Genomic DNA, 22,022 nt, shown 5'->3' on the forward strand with positions numbered 1-22,022 from the left:
CTTCTATGACGATATTTGCCATACAAATCTGTTGAACCTTGGCGTAGGTGCGCGCATTCGCCTCGAACGGCGTGGCATTCACGAGAATTTTCTGGAAAGCATTCGTGCACAACTTGTCGTCAAACACCTGCTCCACTGTTAGGAAAGCCGCCTTGGCGAGCGCACGCTTGAAGATAATAAGGTTCGTCTTCTTAACATCCAACCCTCCACAAGGCCGTATAATGGTATTAAAGTGATCCCTAAGAAGGTTCGCGATTCTGGAAGCTTCCATGACTTCCAGGGTGGGCGCCACCATTACCGCTTCCTTTCGCTGACATGGGCGCGTTAGAATCACACCGCTTGGCAAGTTTCTTCTTCTTGCTCATGACTTCGATCCAGCCTGAGCACTCCACTTCCTCCGGATTGATTTCCATGCCTTCTACAACCGAGGTATTGGTGTTGGAGGCCATTTTCTAGCTCGACGACGCATTGGGCCTAGGCTCACCGCCTGCCCGACCGCCCCGTATGGTTTGGCACGTTAGGTGTATCTGCGCGCCAATGTGGCGTGTGGTGTAAAAGTCTTGGGAAAGTCCGAAAAATCCACCCACTGGTAAGATTTTGGTAGCCGCTTGTCCCTTGGAGCAAACTGCGTCGTTTGATGCACAGTTCCTTTGGGTTGAGGCAGAAAATCTGGTCAAAAACATTTGTAGAAACGGGAGTTGACGTGCTCGCACATGTGTGTTTGAAATCGTCGTCTTTGTTGTTAATGGCTAGGATTCCGTGTATTTTAGTTCTCCCTGAACAAAAACTATCATCAGTGGTTCATACGCCCCATAAGCATTCTTACTCCCGCAAGCAAGCAAAAAATGCAATGACTCGAAGCCCTGTAAAGCAGCAGCTACAAGCACTCAGCAAAGTGAACAGTGCTAAAACTCTTCATAATCATGCATACAACATACAGAACAGCATGTCGAAAACTGTCGTCATCAATGGCTCATACCCCCTAAGCAAGCAAAAGATTCAATGACTTATAACCTGTAAGGTTCATGGCTGATCACTTTGCGAGAATTAGCTGTTCGTTGTCAGCCAACAGAACTCCAGAACTTAGCGGCCTGCTATGTTTCTGGGAATTATAGTAGATACATTAGTGTGTCTGGCATAAAACAGGAATTAGAATGGGAACCCCTTGAAGTAAGAAGGAGAAAGCTAAGGCTTAAATTTTTCATAATGTATATTACGATAAGATTGCTATTCCTAAGGAGAAGTACATTTTTCATCCACACTACAGATCCGGGCGGGTTGATGATAACCATGAAGTGCGTGAATTCAGGTCAAGAACCGATATGTTCAAGATGTCGTTTTTTCCTCACACTGTTCGAGAATGGAATGCTTTATCTTCATTTCTTGTTAATATTACTGACAATGAAGTGTTTGCATTGTCATTGTGACTGCCCTTGTAATATTTTTTTTTGTACAACCCCCCCACTGTAATGCCACTGTGGCGCTGTGGGTAAATAAATAAATAAAAAAAATAAATTTCAATGTGGATGTGTTGGTACCAAAAATGGAGCGGTTTACGCGTTCGTCTTGCAGACATATCTCTTGCAATGCCACAATGATCTGGCCCAACCGACCACCCAGCAGCGTACATGCATCAATTTGACATTTTCAAATAATGTGATTGCAGTTGCGAGTAAAATAATAACCACGGATCAAGACAATAATTCAGTGTGCATACCTTTCGTCGCGATTACCACCCATCAAGACAATAAATTGGTTCCTACCTTTGTTCAAAATTATGTGTCACCTCTGTGTCGTTAGCTAAACAGCTTTGCTCGTCAATCACCTTCGCAGAGTGGAATGGCTCATGTTTCTATTTATTCAATGCATGCTTGTTCAGCTCCCTGCGAAGGCTCTGCCTGCAGAGCGAGAACACTCAAACTAACAGCGGACTTTGACGTGTGATAACATGTTGGGGCACCAGGTTGGGCTTCACTCGCGTTCCGGTGTGCTCCCTCCTGTCTTTTAGTAAACTTCGCCTTTCTGACAGAAATGTTTCGTATGATCTTGCTTTGATCATCAGAAAGAATCTGTGATGATCCGCCCAGGTTCATGAATAAGGGAGGGCTCGAGGCACCCTCCATTAGACAGATGCTCCGCAGTGTGGTGGTGATCAATGAGGACTGACTGCCGAGCAGCTGTGCTCGTCGGTGTTTATTGGGCACGGTGACCATTGTTGCCCACTGAGCCTGGCGAGCCAATGAAGATTATGCCCGAGGGGGCGTCACATACTTGTTATACCCCCTTGCCCCCAGTTTGTTTGTCGACAACAAAAAGATCACCATCATCATCAGCCTGGTTACGCCCACTGCAGGGCAAAGGCCTCTCCCATACTTCTCCAACAACCCCGGTCATGTACTAATTGTGGCCATGTCGTCCTTGCAAACTTCTTAATCTCATCCGCCCACCTAACTTAACTACGCTTCCCTTCCCTTGGAATGCAGTCCGTAACCCTTAATGACCATCGGTTATCTTCCCTCCTCATTACATGTCCTGCCCATGCCCATTTCTTTTTCTTGATTTCAACTAAGATGTCATAAACTTGCGTTTGTTCCCTCACCCAATCTGCTCTTTTCTTATCCCTTAACGTTACACCTATCATTCTTCTTTCCATATCTCGTTGCGTCGTCCTCAGTTTGAGTAGAACCCTTTTTGTAAGCCTCCAGGTTTCTGCCCCGTAGGTGAGTACTGGTACGACACAGCTATTATACACTTTTCTCTTGACGGATAATGGCAACCTGCTGTTCATGATCTGAGAATGCCTGCCAAACGCACCCCAGCCTGTTCTTATTGTTCTGATTATTTTTGTCTCATGATCTGGATCCGCCGTCAGCACCTGCCCTAAGTAGATGTATTCCCTTACCACTTCCAGTGCCTCGCTACCTATTGTAAATTGCTGTTCTCTTCCGGGACTGTTAAACATTACTTTAGTTCTCTGCAGATTAATCTTTAGACCCACTCTTCTGCTTTGCCTCACCAGATCAGTGAGCATGCATTGCAATTGGTCCCCTGAGTTACTAAGCAAGGCAATATCATCAGCGAATCACAAGTTACTAAGGTATTCTTCATTAACTTTTATCCCCAATTCTTCCCAATCCAGGTCTCTGAATACCTCCTGTAAACACGCTGTGAATAGCATTGGAGAGATCGTATCTCCCTGCCTGACGCCTTTCTTTATTGGGATTTTGTTGCTTTCTTTATGGAGGACTACGGTGGCTGTGGAGCCGCTATAGATATCTTTCAGTATTTTTACATGCGGCTCGTCTAAACCCTGGTTCTGTAATGCCTCCATGACTGCTGAGGTTTCGACAGAATCAAACGCTTTCTTGTAATCAATGAAAGCTATATATAAGGGTTGGCTATATTCCGCCTATTTCTCTATCACCTGATTGATAGTGTGAATATGGTCTATTGTTGAGTAGCCTTTACGGAATCCTGCCTGGTCCTTAGCTTGACAGAAGTCTAAGGTGTTCCTGATTCTATTTGCGATTACCTTAGTAAATAGTTTGTAGGCAACTGACAGTAAGCTGATTGGTCTATAATTTTTCAAGTCTTCGGCGTCCCCTTTCTTATGGATTAGGATTATGTTAGCATTCTTCCAAGATTCCGGTACGCTCGAGGTCATGAGGCATTGCGTATACAGGGTGGCCAGTTTCTCTAGAACAATTTGTCCACCATCCTTCAACAAATCTGCTGTTACCTGATCCTCCCTAGCTGCCTTCCCCCTTTGCATATCTTCCAAGGCTTTCTTTACTTCTTCCGGTGTTACCTGTGGGATTTCGAATTTCTCTAGACTATTTTCTCTTCCATTATCGTCGTGGGTGCCACTGGTCCTGTATAAATCTCTATAGAACTCCTTAGGCACTTGAACTATCTCATCCATATTAGTGATGATATTGCCGGCTTTGTTTCTTAATGCATACATCTGATTCTTGCTAATTCCTAGTTTCTTCTTCACTGCTTTTAGGCTTCCTCCGTTCCTGATAGCATGTTCAATTCTATCCATATTATACTTCCTTATGTCAGCTGTCTTACGCTTGTTGATTAACTTGGAAAGTTCTGCCAGTTCTATTCTAGCTGTAGGGTTAGAGGCATTCATACATTGGCGTTTCTTGATCAGATCTTTCGTCTCCTGTGATAGTTTACTGGTATCCTGCCTAACGGAGTTACCACCGACTTCCATTGCACACTCCTTAATGATGCCCACAAGATTGTCGTTCATTGCTTCAACACTAAGGTCCTCTTCCCGAGTTAAAGCCGAATACCTGTTCTGTAGCTTGATCTGGAATTCCTCTATTTTCCCTGTTACCGCTAACTCATTGATCGGCTTCTTATGTACCAGTTTCTTCCGTTCCCTCCTTGCCGAGCACGTCCACATCTTGTATGATGCCAGGGTTAGCAACCGAGTATGAAGTCTTTCATTTCTAGTCTCACCGTTTGGGCTCCTCCATGTCCACTTTCGGCTATCCCACTTGCGGAAGAAGGTATTCATTATCCGCATATTATTCTGTTCCACAAACTACTAATAACTCTCCCCTGCTATTCCTAGTGCCTATGCCATATTCCCCCACTGCCTTGTCTGTAGCCTGCATCTTGCCTACCTCGGCATTAAAGTCGCCCATTAGTAGAGTGTATTTTGTTTTCACTCTACCCATCGCCGATTCCACGTCTTCATAGAAGCTTGGACTTGGACAAAAAGATGTCCAAGTTCAAAGTATGAGGCTCTGCCTCCGTCCTAGCCAGGTCGACGGTGCCTGCTACCCAGGTGAGTAATGGTCCGGTGGCCTCCGTGGTTGAGTACTCTGCCTGGGCACCGGTGTTGACAGGCCAGGTGTGGCAACGCTGGGTGCTGCCTGAGCCAGCCTCGCTCCGTCCGGAGGGTCCGCAGTGGTCGGCCTTGCGAGTGGTGCCGAACTTAACAGCGGCCCAATTCGTGCCACACCACTGGCAACGCTTGCTGCCTCCAAGGTGTGCAGTGCTCCGCTGGAAGCAACTGGTGTTGCCGCTAGCTCTCCTGTGGGCTGGAACTCTGAAACGGCAGTTGAGGGCGCTAGCCAGGTCCTGCGGCGAGGCCAAACATGTTCGGTGCCACGTGGCCCCATCTGGCATGCAGACGAGCAGCAAGGCACTGGCAGGCGACACCACCTGTCTGGCAGACCAGGGTGCACCAGGACGGAAGTTCCTGGTGAAGACGAGCTCCCAACGCTGGCAAAGGCCCAGGACGGCACTCTCGGTCAGGAGCCACCTTCTGCTTCAGCTGCTTCAGGAGCGCTGTGGATCGGAGGTCCGGATGCAAGATATCCAAGGGTGTCTTGACCATCCAACCCAGCAGGGGCTCACAGGGGCCATGGCCAGCGACATCGTGGGGCATCGTCTGATACTGGAACAGTATCCGGGCAATCTGCGTCCAGAAATCCCCAGTCTGGCTCTTTTTGAGCTGGTCCTTGATGGTTTGCACCACCAGCTCGGCTGCATAGTTTGAAGCAGGGTGATGTGGCAGAACCATCATTCGGCGGATTACGTTCTTTGTCAGCCAGGCCAGGTACTCCGTGCTGGCAAAAGCAGGACCATTGTCGGACATGATGATGTCTGGCAACCCCTAGGCAGCGAAAACCTGTCCCAAAGCCGCAATGGTCGCGCCTGCCGATAGAGTGGCGACAGGTAAAACCTCCACCCACTTCGAAAAGGCATCCGCAACCACCAGGAAGTAATGGGCCTTGAAGGGCCCCCAAAAATTCACATGTGGGTGGGACCAGGGTCTCTGTGGGAATGGCCAGGGGGTGATTTCCACGTGACGCGAGGCCCGCTGGTACACTTGGCAGACTTGGCAGCTCTGCACCATGTGAGCGATGTCCTGGTCCAGGCCAGGCCACCAAATGTGGGACTGGGCCACCATCTTGGTCTTTTCCACACCAGGAAGATCCACGTACAGCAATTGCATGACCCTGGACCGGAGACTTTGTGGGATCACCACCCTGGAACTCCACAGTAGGCAGCCCTGCTGCAAGTTCAGCTCGGCTGCCTTGTGGTTATAGGCCTGCTGAACCAATTCATCCCCACAAGACACCGCCTTGACTGGGTCCCGGCTGGTTTTGCGATACCGCAGATGTGGAGAGTATGTCCGGCTACACATGCTCCAGCATGAACACTCGGCAGCTTCTGGAACAGCATTAGGCACCTCTGGCAGGGGTAGGCGGCTCAGGGCATCAGCATGTCCCAGGTCCTTTCTCGGACAGTAAACCAGCTGGTAACTGTAAGCTGCCAGCCTCAAGGCCCAGAGTACCACTCGAGGTGATGTCTGCACGGGAACCGTCTTGTCAGGCCCGAGCAGCCCCAACAGTGGCTTGTGGTCCGTGACCACCTCGAACTTATGGCCCCACAAACACTGGTGGAAGCGTTCGACTCCGAACATGAGGGCCAGGCCTTCCCTGTCCAGCTGGCTGTAGCGTTGCTCTGCAGCATGAAGCCGATGAGAAGCAAATGACACAGAGCGTTCCTGGCCGTACTTGTCCCAGTGCGCCAGGACGGCTCCCACACTGTACGGCAACCCATCTACGATCAGGATGACAGGCTTGGCAGGATCGAAGTGTACCAGCACTGGAGCCTTGGTGATTAGCTCCTTGCTGCTCCTCCTTCCAAACACGTTGCTGAGAATCTCGAAGCAGAAGATGGAGCGGCTGTCGATGCTCCGCTAGGTTCGGCAGGAAGCTCCTGTAGAAGTTGGTGAGGCCGAGGTAGCTCTGAAGCTCCTTGTTCTGGGGTGTAGGTGCCTTGAGCACAGCATCAACTTTGCGGGGAGCCGAGGCTAGGCCAGCTTGGGAAATGGCATATCCCAAGTACTCAGCCCTGGGGGCCAGGAAAATGCGCTTTTCCAGCTTTAGCTTGAGACTGGCATCCTGCAGTTGTGCCCGGGCGTTGTGCAGGTCCTGCAGGTGGTCCCCGTCGTCGCTGCCAGTAACCAGGATGTCGTCTAAGTATGCCACCACGTGCCTCATGCCCCTGAAGAGGTTGTCCATCTACCTTTGAAATATGGCTGGGGTTGAGGCCACACCAAACGGTAAGCGCATGTACTGGAAGAGCCCCAAAGTTGTCGATATTGTGACATACTTCCAGGAGGCATCCTGGAGCACCAGTTGCTGGTAAGCATCTCTGAGGTCGAGCTTGGTAAACTACTGTCCACCGGACAATGCTGATTAGAGATCTTCAGTCCAGGGCAACGGGTACTTCTCGATGGTTGCGATGAGGTTGATGGTAACCTTGAAATCCTTGCAGATCCTGACACTGCCGTCTCGCTTGAGGACTGGTATGGTGGGAGTGACCCATTCAGACGTCTTGACGGGCACCAGGATGCCCTCTCGCTGTAACCATTGCAGCTCCTGGGTTACCCCTTCCTTCAGGGCGAACAGCAATGAGCGAGGCTTGAAAAAATGAGGCTGGCTCTCTCAGGTACATAGATACCAGCCGTCGTGCCAGCGAATGTGCCCACCCCTGGCTGGAACAGGAACTTTAACTTGGTCAGGAGGCTAGGGATGTCTTTCACCACATGCAGGCTGGCTTCATGGTACTCTGGCAGACGAACGCCAAGTGCATGAATCCAGTTTTGGCCCAGCAGCGCTGGCGACGACCCCTTGGTTAAGTAAATGGGAAGGGTTGTCTCCCTGTCACCAAAGTGAACGCTGACCTGGGCCTGACCCTGGACCTGGGAGAGCTGCCCGGAGTAGCTGTGCAGCATCATGCCTGAAGCCTCGACCAACATGGCGGGGAAAGTACGCTTGAAGAGTTTCCTGACCATTACTGACACACTGGCCCCTGTGTCCAGCTCCATGGAAATGGGGTGCCCGCAGACTTCGACGGTCAGCATGTACGGCGGCACAGACGACGGAACAAAGCCTGTGCACCACATGTCAAAAATCTGTGGGTCCTCGGCGACGACGTGAAGCCTGACTGCGGAAGAACTCGAGCCTACTGCCGCACGCCCCCGCTGCGTACTCTTGCGACGGCTACCCTGGCTGCGGGCTACTGCTGCTGTCTGTCCTCCCCCTTCGGCATACCGTGCCAGGTGCCAAGTTTTCCCTCATGTGAAACATTGTGCTTGAGAGAACTGGCACTGTGAGGGGGAGTGGGCACCACCACAGCGATCGCAGGTACTGCCCTTTGTCGCCAACTTGTTGACCGCAGCTTGCGCCGACGGTGAGCCAGTCGCATGGGCAATCTCGCCAGCATCCCAGGCGGCAGCTTTCATTGCCAATGCTGCCTTCGCGGCATCGTTCAGCAAGGGGTTGAGAAGCTCCAGGAGTCGCGTCTGCATGGTGGGGTTGTTGATGCTACAGACGAAACGGTCCTGCAGCAGCAAGTTCAGCTGGTCCCCGAAGGTGCAGGGACTCGCTAACCCTCTTAAAGCAGCAACGAACTGCCGAAGAGTCTCTCCTTCCCGGCGGCTCCGGTTGTTGAAGCGGAGACGTTCCATTAGTGTGGACGGTGCTAGGTTGAAATGCGAGTGCAGTGTGGCGAGCAGCTCCCCAGCGTCTTAACATGCGGCATGGCTGGCTTGAGAAGGTCGAGCAGGAGACTGAAGACGCAGGTCCCGCAGCTGGCCAGGAAAATGTCCTGCTGTTTGGCCTCGGGTGCATCGTTTGCCCGAAAAACATGTGTACTTGTTCCTCGTAAACTGGCCAGGCAGACCCATCTCTCTCAAATGGCTCGAGCCTTCCATACAGCGGCATTGCGGCAGCAACGGGGGGCGGTGTTTCGCCGCTCGCGGCGCCGTGGAAAGATCCGTGGGTACTCATCGCCAGTGTCACGATCCGCCCGGGTTCGTAAACGAGGGAGGGCTCGAGGCACCCTCCATTAGACAGATGCTCCGCAGTGTGGTGGTGGTGAACGATGACTGACCCACTGACCACCGAGCAGTTGTTCTCGTCGTTGTTTATTGGTGCGGTGACCAATGTTGCCTACCGAGCCTAGCAGGCCACCGAACCTGGCGGACCAACGAAGATAATGCCCGAGGGGATGTCACATGCTTGTTACAAATGTGCAGCGAGTTGTCTAAATGGTTCCAGCCTCCTGCCCGCGAGCCATTCTAGATTCTCGTCGTAGCACATGACGTGCAGCCATTCTTGAAAAAGGCATATTTGGTGCCAGAGCTCGGACTTGGAAGGGCTTGCCCAGCTTCTTGAAATGTACCGAACAAGGCTTTACCAAACCGATAAGAAGACAAATATTTTCAGGATGAATTCCTTTTTGGACACAGAAGCCTGAAAACCTAGCCTGGCTTGTGGCTTTGACAATGTGTGAAAAAAGAATGTTAGCGAGAGACCAAGGCCGAGGAGAAACACAATGAAAGGTGGACCCAATGTACGGGAAATGAACTCTAGAAGAATTTATTGTTGGTCTTGCATTTCTTATGAGGAAAATTAGTGCAAACAAAAAGGCAACTCAAGAAGAAAAGACAAGTAATACACTCATGGCTGTTTTAGCAGGAAAGTAGCACCTTGTCACACATGCGCACAATAAAAATACAGAAGCATTGCAAGTAGAACATGTGTAGGTCAAAGGCGGCTGCGCAAGATGTTAAGAAGTGTGACCAATCTCTAACACAAACGGCCCACTTAAATTAGCTGTAGATGTGATGTGATGTGAGTGCCTGTGTTGCTGTCACTTTCTGCCATGCCACTGCGAAATGCCATCTGACTTAACTTCTGCACCCTCTGCCAGATGGTGTGAAGTGCCCAAGTTCGGGACAGAGGAGACTTGGGTCAGAGAAGCAGCAGCAATTGGCCACCCAAGCGTCAAGCGTGTCTTGAAGAAGCTGTAAACACTCGGTGCTAATAGGCCTCACCGTAGTGTGAAAGGGCCACAATAGAACCGAGGCGAGGGGTGCATTCCAGGGTGTCATATGCAGAAAAAAGAAAGGGTCAATTAAGTGCCGGCACTAAGCAATACATGGTTGACGTAATCATGCTTGAAATGCGATACGAATAAGGTATGAAATGAGTGAATAATGAATATGTAAAAGGGACAGAATAGAAAGATATTGACATGTGCACTTGTTTTTCTTTCTTTGGCTACTGCTTTTCACCGGCTAACAAATGTTAAACGTTATCGCTTGGCGCAGGACGCACTTGCATGTATTGAAAGTTTCGCAAATGCTATCGGTGCTTTCATCTGTTGTCGCTGAACATTGTGTAATCTGATCATATGCGCAGCATAAATTATTTAATATTTTTTAGAAGGCGCACAGGCACCAGCGGTTCTGGTGGAACCTTCAACCAGTCATGTATAAAAGCTGACACGCTTGACATGTGATTAGAACAAACTTGACTGACAGGGTGTTCGCACACCACCACAACCTCACTGCTGCTGCAGATGTCATGCCAACAGTGGAAGCTGAAGCAGCCACTAGACCAGAACTCTGCCAGACATATTTGCGTTCCCTGGTCAGATGTGAAAGCAACTGCAAGCACCTAGAGCTGGAGCGCAGCACTCTGAATGAACCAGGTGAATGTGCTCCGAGTGCTCAATTTCAACTTGGCGAATGTAAAATGTGCGGCCAGAACACCCTAGAACACTCGAAAGTGACAAGCTGAATGTGCCATTGATATGTTTGTTTCTGTTTTGTCTGTTCTACTACTGTGCCAACGAGGCTGAATGTGACCTGCCAAGCAGGGTGCATACACCTCCTTGAAATCCTTGAAAACCCCGGAGAGAGTGATTCAAGGGCTCTTAAATCTCCTTACATAAGTGTGCTCCTTGAATTCCTTGAAAACTGTTGTTGGAGGTGACTTTTGAACGTTCAAAGTAGCCAACTCCGCTTTTGCAGTGTATGGTACAAATAAGGTTTGTTTCCCCATCCTTGAAATTTGGCATTTGCCATCTGAAATCCTAAAATTGGCTTTGTATATTGAATTCTGTACGAACCCTGTGCCCAGTCACTTTGTGTGTGTGTTGTTCTCAGTAAGTGCAGGTTGTGTTTCTTCTCTATGCAGGTGTGGATGGCTCGCACAGAAGCAGCATCCCTGGAACATGGCATCTCTTATGAGCCATTTTACATCAACCTGGCCAAGGTAAACATCTTGATTTTTGGCTAACTGACCCCTGGCAGCAAATAGCTGCTGCGGGCATGGACAAAACTGTGCTGCAGTTTCTTGACATATCCATTATAAAGAGTGTGTCATTTGTTATCATAAATATGCAAAGTGTGTGGCTGCACTTGTAGTGTTGGTACAGCACGATGTGAAGGTCCTGCTCTATTTGTTGAGTGCTCGCTGAGTGATATCACTTGCGGCATTGTGTAATGAGGAAGCTAAGACTATATATATTATCTAAAGAGGAATCCTTATTCTTACTTTCTACTGGTGAATTTGGGCTCACTGCAAATTCTGGCACGAACATTTAAAGAATGACAGCAAGCAGGTATACGTTGCAGCACATCATACGAGCAGCAGATGAACAAGGGAAGTGTCAGCCAATGTTCATCTGGGCAGCTTTCTTTAGCATGGTTTAAACCATAAAAGTTGGGTGCAAAAGAACAACTGTGAGGTTGCTGGAAGTCGGGCGTATCTTGGTTGCAAAAGCAAAGGGAGAGGATAAAGGGCTGTAAATACGGTCTGGCTAGATTTTCTATAAAGTAGAAGTGTAACATTTTATTGTTGTTGCCCTTGTAGATATGCTGAAAGGACGTTGCTGGGAACAGGTCGTGGTTATTACTAATAAAGTAGATAACATAAAACTCGCCGGAAGAAAAAGCTCAGCTCCACAATGTTGCAGAACTTGAAGGGAAAAATTGTATAGTGGGAGCATAGTTTGGTCTAAAGGAAGCGAAGTGGAGACACTTGGGCCATGCAGTGAAGCCTTCTTCAAGCTGCCTTTTTACATTATTTGTCAAATAAAGGAACCCCATTGAGTGGAAATAATGGTGCCGTTTTATTCAGAAGAAAAAGCTCTACAAAGTGAGTGAAACAAAATTTCCGGTAAATTTGGTACAATTTTCTTCTTTTCTCGCAGTAGAGAAAGGGTTAAAAGTGTGCGAGTACAATAAATAACAAATTGTCTGCCCACCATATACATACCAAAGCTGGTTTTTATGAGAGCATTTTGGCAGACGCACCAATACCGGGACCTCAAGTAACAGGTGTTCTAGAAAAATGAAAGGAGCATACGTAAAATCAAAGCTGTCTTATTTTTGGATTTCGGTAATTTGCAGGCCCTGACAGATGAAATTAGAAGGAAATCTTGTTTTGTGTGAGTTTTCAGAGTCACTCTTGCAAAAATGTCTGCACTGTATTTGAGCATGTGCAAGCATAGTGCTCTAATTCTGAAAATTAAAGCTGAAACTGAAGGATGCAGTCAGTTTGCTTAACCGCTTACAATAGGACATGTTGATGTAACTTTTAAGTGAAAGTCCTTCCTAGAAGGCTTTGAAGTGCCACGGAAGATGTAGTTTATCTGCATCAGATGTAAAAAACAAAAGATGTAACTTTTACAAATGTGCGTTTAGTTTCCTTATTTTTGTTAATTTTCAAAATTCTGCAAGCCTAAGGTGTGGGCCCTTGTCTCTCCTGTAAGGGCTCACACCCAGATTATCACAGCTCTCACACAAAACGCACCAAAAAACATATTGTTACGCACATTGTTACGGTGCAACCAAGAGTGGCGCCAGTCAGAAGGAGACAATTTGATGTGTAGAGGTGGAATCAGTCTTGACAGCTATCTTCTCTTGTCTTCATTGTCTCTCTTGTAAATAGTGTAAATGTATCTTTATATGTGATTTCTGCAACGTAACAAATTAGTAAGAGGTGCGGGGTGCCCACGAGGAACAACACACGAGGAGCTCCGCAGTGGTCATCACCTTGGACTGGACAACATGATGGACGAAACAAGACCCAACATGGCGCGGCCCACATCAATGCCTACAACCCCGATGGTTGTGCTGGCTCAGCTGCGGGATCCAGGAATGTTCTGCCACACCGACCACCTCAACGTGGAAGTCTGGATTGCCACATATGAGCTTATAAGTGCCCACAACAAATGGGATCCGATGATTATGTCGACTAACTTGGTCTTTTACCTAAAAGGCACGGCGGAGGTGTGGTATGACAACCATAAGGAAGAGCTTAGCAACTGGGACACGTCAAAACAAAAGCTGAGGGACTTGTTCGGCTGTCCCACCAGTCGGAAGAGCACCGCTAAGAAAAAGCTAGTGTGTTATGCCCACACAGCGACAGAATCATGCATCTCTTACAGCCAGGACGTGCTGGCTCTGTGCCGTAAGGCCAACAACACTATGGCTGAGTCAGATAAGGTTGGGCATGTACTGAAGGGGATTGCCGACAATGCTTTCAACCTGCTCATGCGCAAAAATTGTGAAACACTACAGGACATCGTAAAAGAGTCAACGCTTTGAGCAGGTCAAGAGCCGCCGCCGCATTGCAATGCTGTTCGTACGTCTGCCAAAAACAGCTGTGACATCCTCTTGTGACGACAGGCTAGGAGTGCAGCGACCATCATTATTAGATGACCTGACGTGGATAGTGCAGCAAGAACCGGAAGCCATGGCTCCTGCAGCCCTTTTTTCCCACCCCAGTGAGCTGAACAACTTTCCTACAGCACCATTTGTGCAGGCAATAGTCCGCGAAGAACTCACTAATCTTGTAATTCATTCTGTATGTGCCATAGCTGCTTCACAGCTGTCTCATGCTCCAGGTCCATCAACTGGTCCACAGTATCCTGCACACTACCGAAATCCAGCCGAGTGGCTAACCACAAACAATCGGCCAATCTGTTTTGCCTGCCAGCGTATTGTTTTGGTTGCTTGCCATTGTAACAACAGTTCTGTCTCCTCCCCTCTGCAACCGTCATTCACCAGTTATTACCGCTCCGAACAGAGTGAGCATCGTCACCAGCCTCCGTTGGCCCTGCAATAGCCAAACAATGACGCTCGTGCTCCTGAAACACTCCCTCATCTTCAGTCCCTTTTGCCACCCGTTCATCGACCATCATCCCTATCGCCGCAGGCTCGATGCCCATCATCTCTGATGCAGCCCCGATGCCCGTCTCTGGAAAACTAAGCGAGAGGCTTTTGCAGGTTGGTTTTCCGAGCTTCTGCCTGGTACAGCTGGCAGAATAATTGTTAGCGGAAATGCACAAAAAAAAAAAAAGAAGACACGCAAAACCGAGATCAATACTTCGAACATGGTTGTCATTCCATATGTGCACGGGGTGTCCCATAGATTGAGAAAGGCTGCCGGAAGGGCGGGTGTTTCAATTGTTTTTTCAGCTCCAGGAAAGCTGAATGCCTTATGCGGAAGGGTCAAACAAGACAATCCCCACTAAAAAGGTTGCGACAAGAAGCATCAGGAGCCCCTCACCAGCTGCATCACAGGAGTCATTTATGAAATACCCTTGAAGTGCGGGTGCTCCTACATAGGACAAACGGGACACTGCCTCAGTGATCGCCTCAGGGAGTATGCCAACAATGTAAAACAAAATTACAGCAGCAATCTTGCTCTGTATTGCAGGTCATGTAATGGTATCCCCTGTTTTAGAAAAGTCACTGTCATCAAAAACATGCTGACCAGCGCACATGTGAAATTATCAAAGCATTTGCCATCACCCAATGTGGTCCTTCATGCATCAGTTTACTATCCATCCAGTTATAAGACAAGGAACTCGCGTATCTGCAAATTTAACTGATCTCCGCCCACCTGCAATCTCAAGTCATTCTTTTCATGTTTTCACGCCATTTATGGTTTTACTATTACTTCTTTGCCTATATGTTCTGCGCTCGTGCAATAAATATACTTGTTGGAAGTCAGCGCCTGTGTGGTGTGCCGCTTTTTCCTGTCCTGTGATTCGCACTGTTTGCTAAAGAATGTGTTTGTACCAACAAGCCTGGTTGGCCGCTATTCTGAAGTTTGCAAGATGATTGCACCTGATCTTCCGGCACGAGCTGCTGACCTTCACTGTCTCTTGGAAACTTACCGCAACATTTTTTACCTTGACGGCCGCCTTTTAGCCCAGACATCGGTGGTCACCCATCGTATTTACACTGCAGACGCCAATCCGATATGCTGCCAGCCATACTGTGTTTTACATGCTGAACGACAAGTGATACAAGGAGAAGTCAATAAGATGTTGACTAAAGGCGTTATCGAGCCATCTTGCAGTCTGTGGGCATCCCCTGTCATCCTTGTAAAGAAGAAGGACGGCAGTTGGTGCTTTTGTATGGATTACAGACACCTCAACAAAATCACATGTAAGGATGTCTACCCCTTGCCACGTATTGGTGACACCTTGGATTGCTTGCATGGAGCCAAGTACTTTTCATCGATAGACCTCCGATCAGGCTATTGGCTAATCTTGGTAGATGACATGGACCGTGAGAAAACTGCATAACACCTGACTGCCTCTACCAATTCAGAGTTATGCCGTTTGGCCTTTGTAATGCCTGGCAACCTTTGAAAGAATGATGGACTCCTTACTTTGTAGGCTATAAATGGTCTGCATGTCTGTGTTATCTGGACGATGTCATAGTCTTTTCACCAACTTTTACGAGTCATCTAATGCGTCTATCGGCTATTCTTGCTGTTTTCTGATGCGTCAGCCTGCAGTTGAACTCATCCAAGTGCCACTTTGGACATCGTCAAATTACCATTCTTGGCCATGTCATCAGTGCCACCGGTGTTCAAGCCAACGCCGACAAGATTTGTACTATCCAGACCTTTCGTGTTCAGTCTTTGCCCGCAGAAGTAAGAAGCTTTGATGGGCTGTGCTCGTGTTCCATTGTTTTATCAAGAATTTTGCAGAAACTGCTTGCCCACTCACCGACTTACTTTGCTTTCACATGAGGCCTTGCTCAAACCAAAGCCTTCTCTGCCCTCGTACGCTTACTCACGGCTCCCCTATTGCTGGCTCATTATGATCCATCTGCTGCCACTGAACTTCGCAAGGATGTTAGTGGCCATGGAATTGGGGCTGTACTTGTTCAATGGCAGCGTAACGCAGGGTGTGTAATTGCATACACCAGCCGCCTTCTGTCACTCGCCGAGAGGAATTTTTTAATTACCGAATGGGAGTGCCTGGCGTTAGTTTGGGCAGTTGCCAAATTCTGCCCCTATTTGTACTGCTGCACATTTTCCACGCCTTGTACTGGCTCTCCTCACTTAAAGACACCACTGGACTGGGAGATGGGCACTACGGCTCCAAGAATATTCATTTGGCATTTTATACAAGTCAGGCCGCTTGCACAAGGACACTGACTGCCTCTCTTGTTATATGATGCGCATGAAACCAACTCTTGCATCCTGGCCATGGCTGATCTGCATGACATCCGTACTGAACAATGGGGCAATGACTGCTTACGTGTTCTCATCGATCATCTCAATTCTGGACATTCGGAGCCCACGCTGCACCTGTTCATGCTCTGTGGTGACGTTCTCTCCCGTCATAGCTTACGCCCTGAAGGACCAGAATTTTTACTCGTTGTACCACGCCATCTCTGGACATCAGTTCTTGAGCAGTTGTACGATGCCCCTACTGCAGGCCATCTTGGTGTTCCACGTACTTACGACCACATACAGCACTGCTTCTGCTGGTCAGGCTTGCACTGCTTTGTGCACCGCTACATTGCTGCCTGTGCACTCTGTCAGTGCCGCAAAACACCTGCTGTGCTACCCACTGGATGCCTTCACCCCACCCATGTGCCCTCAAAACTCTTCTTTGTGTCGGTCTTCTTGCCCTCGCTTCAGTGTCCAGGGTGTATACAGGGTGTCCCAACTATCATGCACCAAGACTTAAAAAAACAGCAATTGCTTTACTTGAAGAAAACCTAGTGCGTATTGTTTCCATTACAGTAGAGTAGCCATCAGTAATTTTTTGTTGATGAGATTTCATTAGAAAATTATAAATAATTATGCCGGAGTCTGCTGCAACGTTGCTCCCTTGCATGCCACATCAGATCTTCTCGGCGCTTTTCGGACATCAAAATTTGGCAATAAGTGAGTCATTGTTGCAACTGATTATGCGACCTGGTATGCGATCATGCAAGCTTTGCACTTAAGCTGTGCAATGGGGGTGCTCGATTTCCTTTTACATGATGTCATCCTCTATCACAGCACACCCCGGCAGCTCCTCATTGATTGCGACCGCACCCAGATACCTACACCAGGCATTATGCCTGGTGTAGGTATCTGGGCATGCAGCTCTTATCGCATGATGGTGCAAATGCCCTGTCGCAGGCCAGTCTCGCTGCAGCCGACCTTGTTCATCCATCGCACGCTTGAGAGCAGCAGAATAACGGTGTGCAAGTGCCCTGTCACATAGTATTTTTTCATATTTTGCCGGCTTTCTTTGGAATGCGGAAAAAAGGACCACGTGAGATATATCGTGTTGGAAACAATTTATTGAGAGGTTTCTCAAGGTGCTCTACAATTTTGCATATCGCACTTGGGGTCTGCAGCCAATACTTTAGTTAGTTAAGAGGAAAATAAAATATCGCCTGAGTAACCCTAGGCCAGTGCCAACATTATCCATTCAGTTTAACTTGCGTCCGAAGTGCCTTTCATTTTTAAAGCTTTGGCTCAGGTTATTTGGGACAACCTGTACATATATAAACGAGATGAAAGGGGGTTAACCCAGGGGCCCTATATTTATTAAAGGGCCCCTGAAACGGTTCAGACAAATTTTGTAGACGCGTAGGGTACAGCTTAAGTAGAACATTCGCACCACTATTTAAGTGAAGCGTTACGTATTAATGGAGCTACAAGTGATTAGAAGTTACCCTCCTCCCTAGCCATGCCTTTCCTCCTCAACTCGTTCGCCGTGCGAGCGGGGCTAAGCTCCGCCTTCACTGGTTTGCGTCACGATGCGACGTCACATCGTCCATTTCCAGTTGGTTTGGAGCCCGCCCCCGCCCACGCGAGACCTCTCCGCTAGTCGCTTGGCCGTCGACCTCAAGCGAGAGCTATCGAAGCAGCGTGCGTTGCGAGCATTCTGTCGTAGCGCCGAACGTGTCTCGTATTCGGGTAACCACAGGCAAGCTGGTCATTTCGGCAAATGACTGGAGGCATAAACTCAAGCTGACGAAGGAACCTTAGCATAGACGTACGTGAGCGGCCTGATCGGTCTGCACGGTCGAGACACTTGTTGGCGCAGCGCTTAACCAACCAAACAAAGCCCTAATATTGCTCTAACCAAGTGAAAAACATTTTAAACATTTATAAAAACAACGTGTTGATGATTACACTCCTGCAAAAAATACACACCAGCAGCAAAGAAGAATACACTTCGTTGCTGCTACTGTGTAGGGTTGAGCTCTGTGCCACCAGGTGGCTGCACCGTGCAGACCATTCACATTTGCCCTTCTGCTCATCTCATGTCTCACCCTGCTACGGCGCAGTCAAGCGGCCAGACCCTGTTCTCTTGCGCTTGCGTTTGCCCTAATACCGGACTCGCGAGACGCTATTGCGTTAGTAATCTTCCGGTCTGAAATGGCGGCCACAAACGCGCAAATCCTGGCGCCGATCGGATAGCGACAGTCCGATGCGCAGCAGCCAGTTCACTCGTATGCTGCCTTGCAGAGGGACACGATGTCGCAGCTTGACATATTTCCAGTCGCTACGTTTGCAGTCCACAAGGCAGAATAGTCGAATCATAGTGCTCGCGAAAAGACTGAGACCGACTCTGACCGCGGAGCTCTCGTCAAAATGGAGTACGTTGTAACACAAGCAGACGACACTTGCTGTGTGCCGGAAGTGCTTAAGTGTACTGAAAAATTGTTCTTGTGCATTCTCTTTATGTTACTTTCTTTTTATAAAAACAAATAAACTAACATTCCAACTATTACGAAGATCATTTGTTTACCATAAAGTTGGAAAAATTATCGATCACGCGCCCTGGTCAGCCAATCAGATAGCTCGCCCCACTGACGTCATATGGGTGATTTTTGTCATATGGGTAGGGGTGGCTTAAGATTCCGCCGAGCAGTGTGCTGCGATCGGCAGCAATGTGCATTTTTAAAACCTTATAATAAATTACACGCTTTACGCATAGCACTTAGATGTGTCAATTAATGATCAGAAGGACCTACTCTAAGGACTCAGTACGTTTGTAGAAAATCGTCAAAAGCGTTTCAGGGTCCCTTTAATCATATCATAAGAAACCAACAAACATTGACAGCAACGATAACATAGGGGAAACTACTTGTATTACTAAATGAATTAAAGAAATGACAAATTAATGGAAATTAAAGTGATTGAAAAATAGCTTGCCGCAAGTGGGGAACGATTCCATATCTTCGCATTACATGTGCGATGCTCTACCAATTGAGCTACCGCGGCGCCGTTTTCCCATCCACTTTTTTGGGTATTTATGTTTCCTACTAGAACCCTGGGAGTGTTAGCCAGCGCCACCACTCACAAACCTTGGCGGCAGATGTGGAACATCCTTTCTGCCACAGGCTTCACAAGTATGTGATCTATTTGGGTGAAGGCAACTCCACTTTAATCCACTTTAACTTCCATTAATTTATCATTTATTTAATTCATTTATTAAGTATGTACAAGTAATTTCCCCTGTATTGTCCTTGGTGTCAATGTTTGTTGGCTTCTTATGATATATGTGATTATGTATATATATATATATATATATATATATATATATATTATAATACCGAGACCGATCAAGTTGTCCAGCGCTGTTTATTTCAAAAAAGGCAACGCCCGCAGCTCACGCGCGAAGAAGTCGAAGAAGAGGGAAGATGATGATGGCTATGTACAAATGAAAATGACGAAGTACGTTAATAGTGCTTACACTAACTTCCCCCCGTCATGGAAGCGGCCAGCCTGGCCGCAGATTAGAGATTATCTAAACGGGGAGTGAAGGGCTTCATCCGCGACACGTGAACAATTTCGGCATTCCGGCGGCGCCGGTCAGTGACGGAGTGTACTGGGCGGACGAGATAGTGCACTGCAGATGTTTGCTGCACAACGGTGTATGGACCAATGTAGCGTGGAAGGAACTTCTCACAGAGGCCTGGGGTGCGGACTGGAGTCCAAAGCAGGACTTGGTCTCCTGGGTGAAAACGTAGGTCACGGCGTTTGTTGTCGCAGTAACGCTTGCGCTCAGCTTGGGTAGCTTCTGTGCTTTGCCGGGCGATTTGACGGCAATGTGCAACTCGGGCAGCAAAATCTTCTGGAAGCGACGCGTCAGGCGAAGAAGGTGCGAAAAATAGTTCTCTGTCGAATATGGTGGAAGGAGGTCGTCCATACACAAGGAAGAAAGGGCTGTAGCCGGTAGTCCGTTGAATAGCAGTATCATATGCGAATGTCACAAAAGGAAGAATTTTATCCCAGTCAGTGTGGTCAGGACGGATGTACATGGCAATCATGTCAGACAGCGTACGGTGGAAGCGCTCAGTAAGGCCATTGGTTTGCGGATGATAAGTAGAAGTAGATTTGTGGACGGTATTAGTGGCTCGAAGAACTTCCTCGAGAACTTCTGAAATGAACGCCTTGCCACGGTCACTGAGAAGAACGCGAGGAGCCCCGTGGCGCAAGACGATGGCGCGCAAGAAAAAGTCGGCGACCTCAGAAGCGGTGCCGGATCGCAGAGGGGCAGTCTCGGCATATCTTGTTAAATGGTCGACCGAAGTGACAATCCAACGGTGACCGGAGGGTGTCAACGGCAAGGGACCATATAAATCAATGCCAACAAATTCAAAAGGTGCGTCCAGGCAAGGGAGAGGTTGTAGTAAACCGGCAGGAGGGGATGTCGAGCGTTTGCGGTGCTGACATGACGCACAAGAGGCAATGTATTTGGCCACCGTTGTGGATAGGCCAGGCCAGAAGCAGCGGGTCTTTATGCGGTCGTAAGTCTTGTGGACGCCTAAGTGGCCAGCCGATACATCGTCGTGAAGTGCCTCTAATACCCGCAAGCGAAGGCAGCGAGGTAGAACTGGGACCCACCGGTGACCTGTTGGGTGGTAAACGTAGCGGTGTAGCACGCCACCTTGAAGGCGGAATTGTCGAAGTTGGCGTCGCAAGCGGCTGTTGGGTGGTTCGGTGAACCCACTAAGGCGATCCATGAGAGCTCGACAGTAGGAGTCGGCCCGCTGAAGCGAGACGAAATCAGAGCGTGATGAAAGCGTAACTTGGTCCAGGGGCGTTATCGAGAGCTGGTGGGAGGCAAGCGTAGCATCGGAACGACGTGGTTGGGAAGACGACGGCGCGTTACCGGGAGAGAGTGAGAGTGGGCAGCGAGACAATGCGTCTGCATCATGATGGCGTTTTCCAGACTTGTATGTTATAGTGAAGTCATATTCCTGCAATCGCAGTACCCAGCGTCCTAAGCGTCCTGACATGTTTTTCATTGATGACAGCCAACACAGAGCATGGTGGTCGGTGACGATGGTGAAGTGGCGGCCGTAAAGGTATGGGCGAAATTTCTGAATCGACCAAACGATAGCCAGGCACTCTTGCTCTGTAATGGTGTAGTTCCGCTCAGCTGGAGAAAGTGTTCGGCTGGCATATGCTATGACTTGCTCTTTAGCTTCTGTATTACGTTGCAGAAGTACTGCGCCAATACCTTGTGCACTTGCGTCAGTATGGAGTATGGTGGGGGCACGATTATCGAAGTGGCGAAGCACTGGTTCAGAAGTAAGATGCCGCTTAAGAGCTTGAAAAGCCGACTCGCAGTCGCTAGTCCACGTGAAAGAGGCACCGGTAACCAGTAGCTTGTGTAGAGGAGCTGCTATTGCTGCGAAGTTGCGTATAAATCTACGAAAATATGACGCCAAGCCGAGGAAACTACGTAGATTTTTCTGTTGCTGGGGGCGACGAAACTGAAGAACGGCACTAATCTTTTCGGGGTCAGGCTGGATGCCAGCTTTTGAGACGACGTGACCCAATACTTTTATTGTTTTGCTTGCAAATTTGCATTTTTTTGTATTGATTTGGAGACCAGCATTCGCAAGGCACTTGAGAACTTCG

General features: G+C 48.5%; 1 protein-coding gene across 1 annotated transcript in view; it reads left to right on the forward strand.

Moving 5' to 3' along the window:
* Positions 1–22,022, forward strand: part of mRpL20 (mitochondrial ribosomal protein L20) — a 75,172-nt gene that overhangs the window by 37,402 nt on the left and 15,748 nt on the right. The window contains exon 3 of the mRNA XM_050183659.3: positions 11,025–11,102. Within this exon, the coding sequence (XP_050039616.3) occupies positions 11,025–11,102 (78 nt within the window). The remainder of the gene's footprint in view (positions 1–11,024; positions 11,103–22,022) is intronic.

Source organism: Dermacentor andersoni, chromosome 3 (assembly GCF_023375885.2).
Source record: "Dermacentor andersoni chromosome 3, qqDerAnde1_hic_scaffold, whole genome shotgun sequence".
Classification (NCBI taxonomy): Eukaryota; Metazoa; Arthropoda; class Arachnida; order Ixodida; family Ixodidae; genus Dermacentor; species Dermacentor andersoni.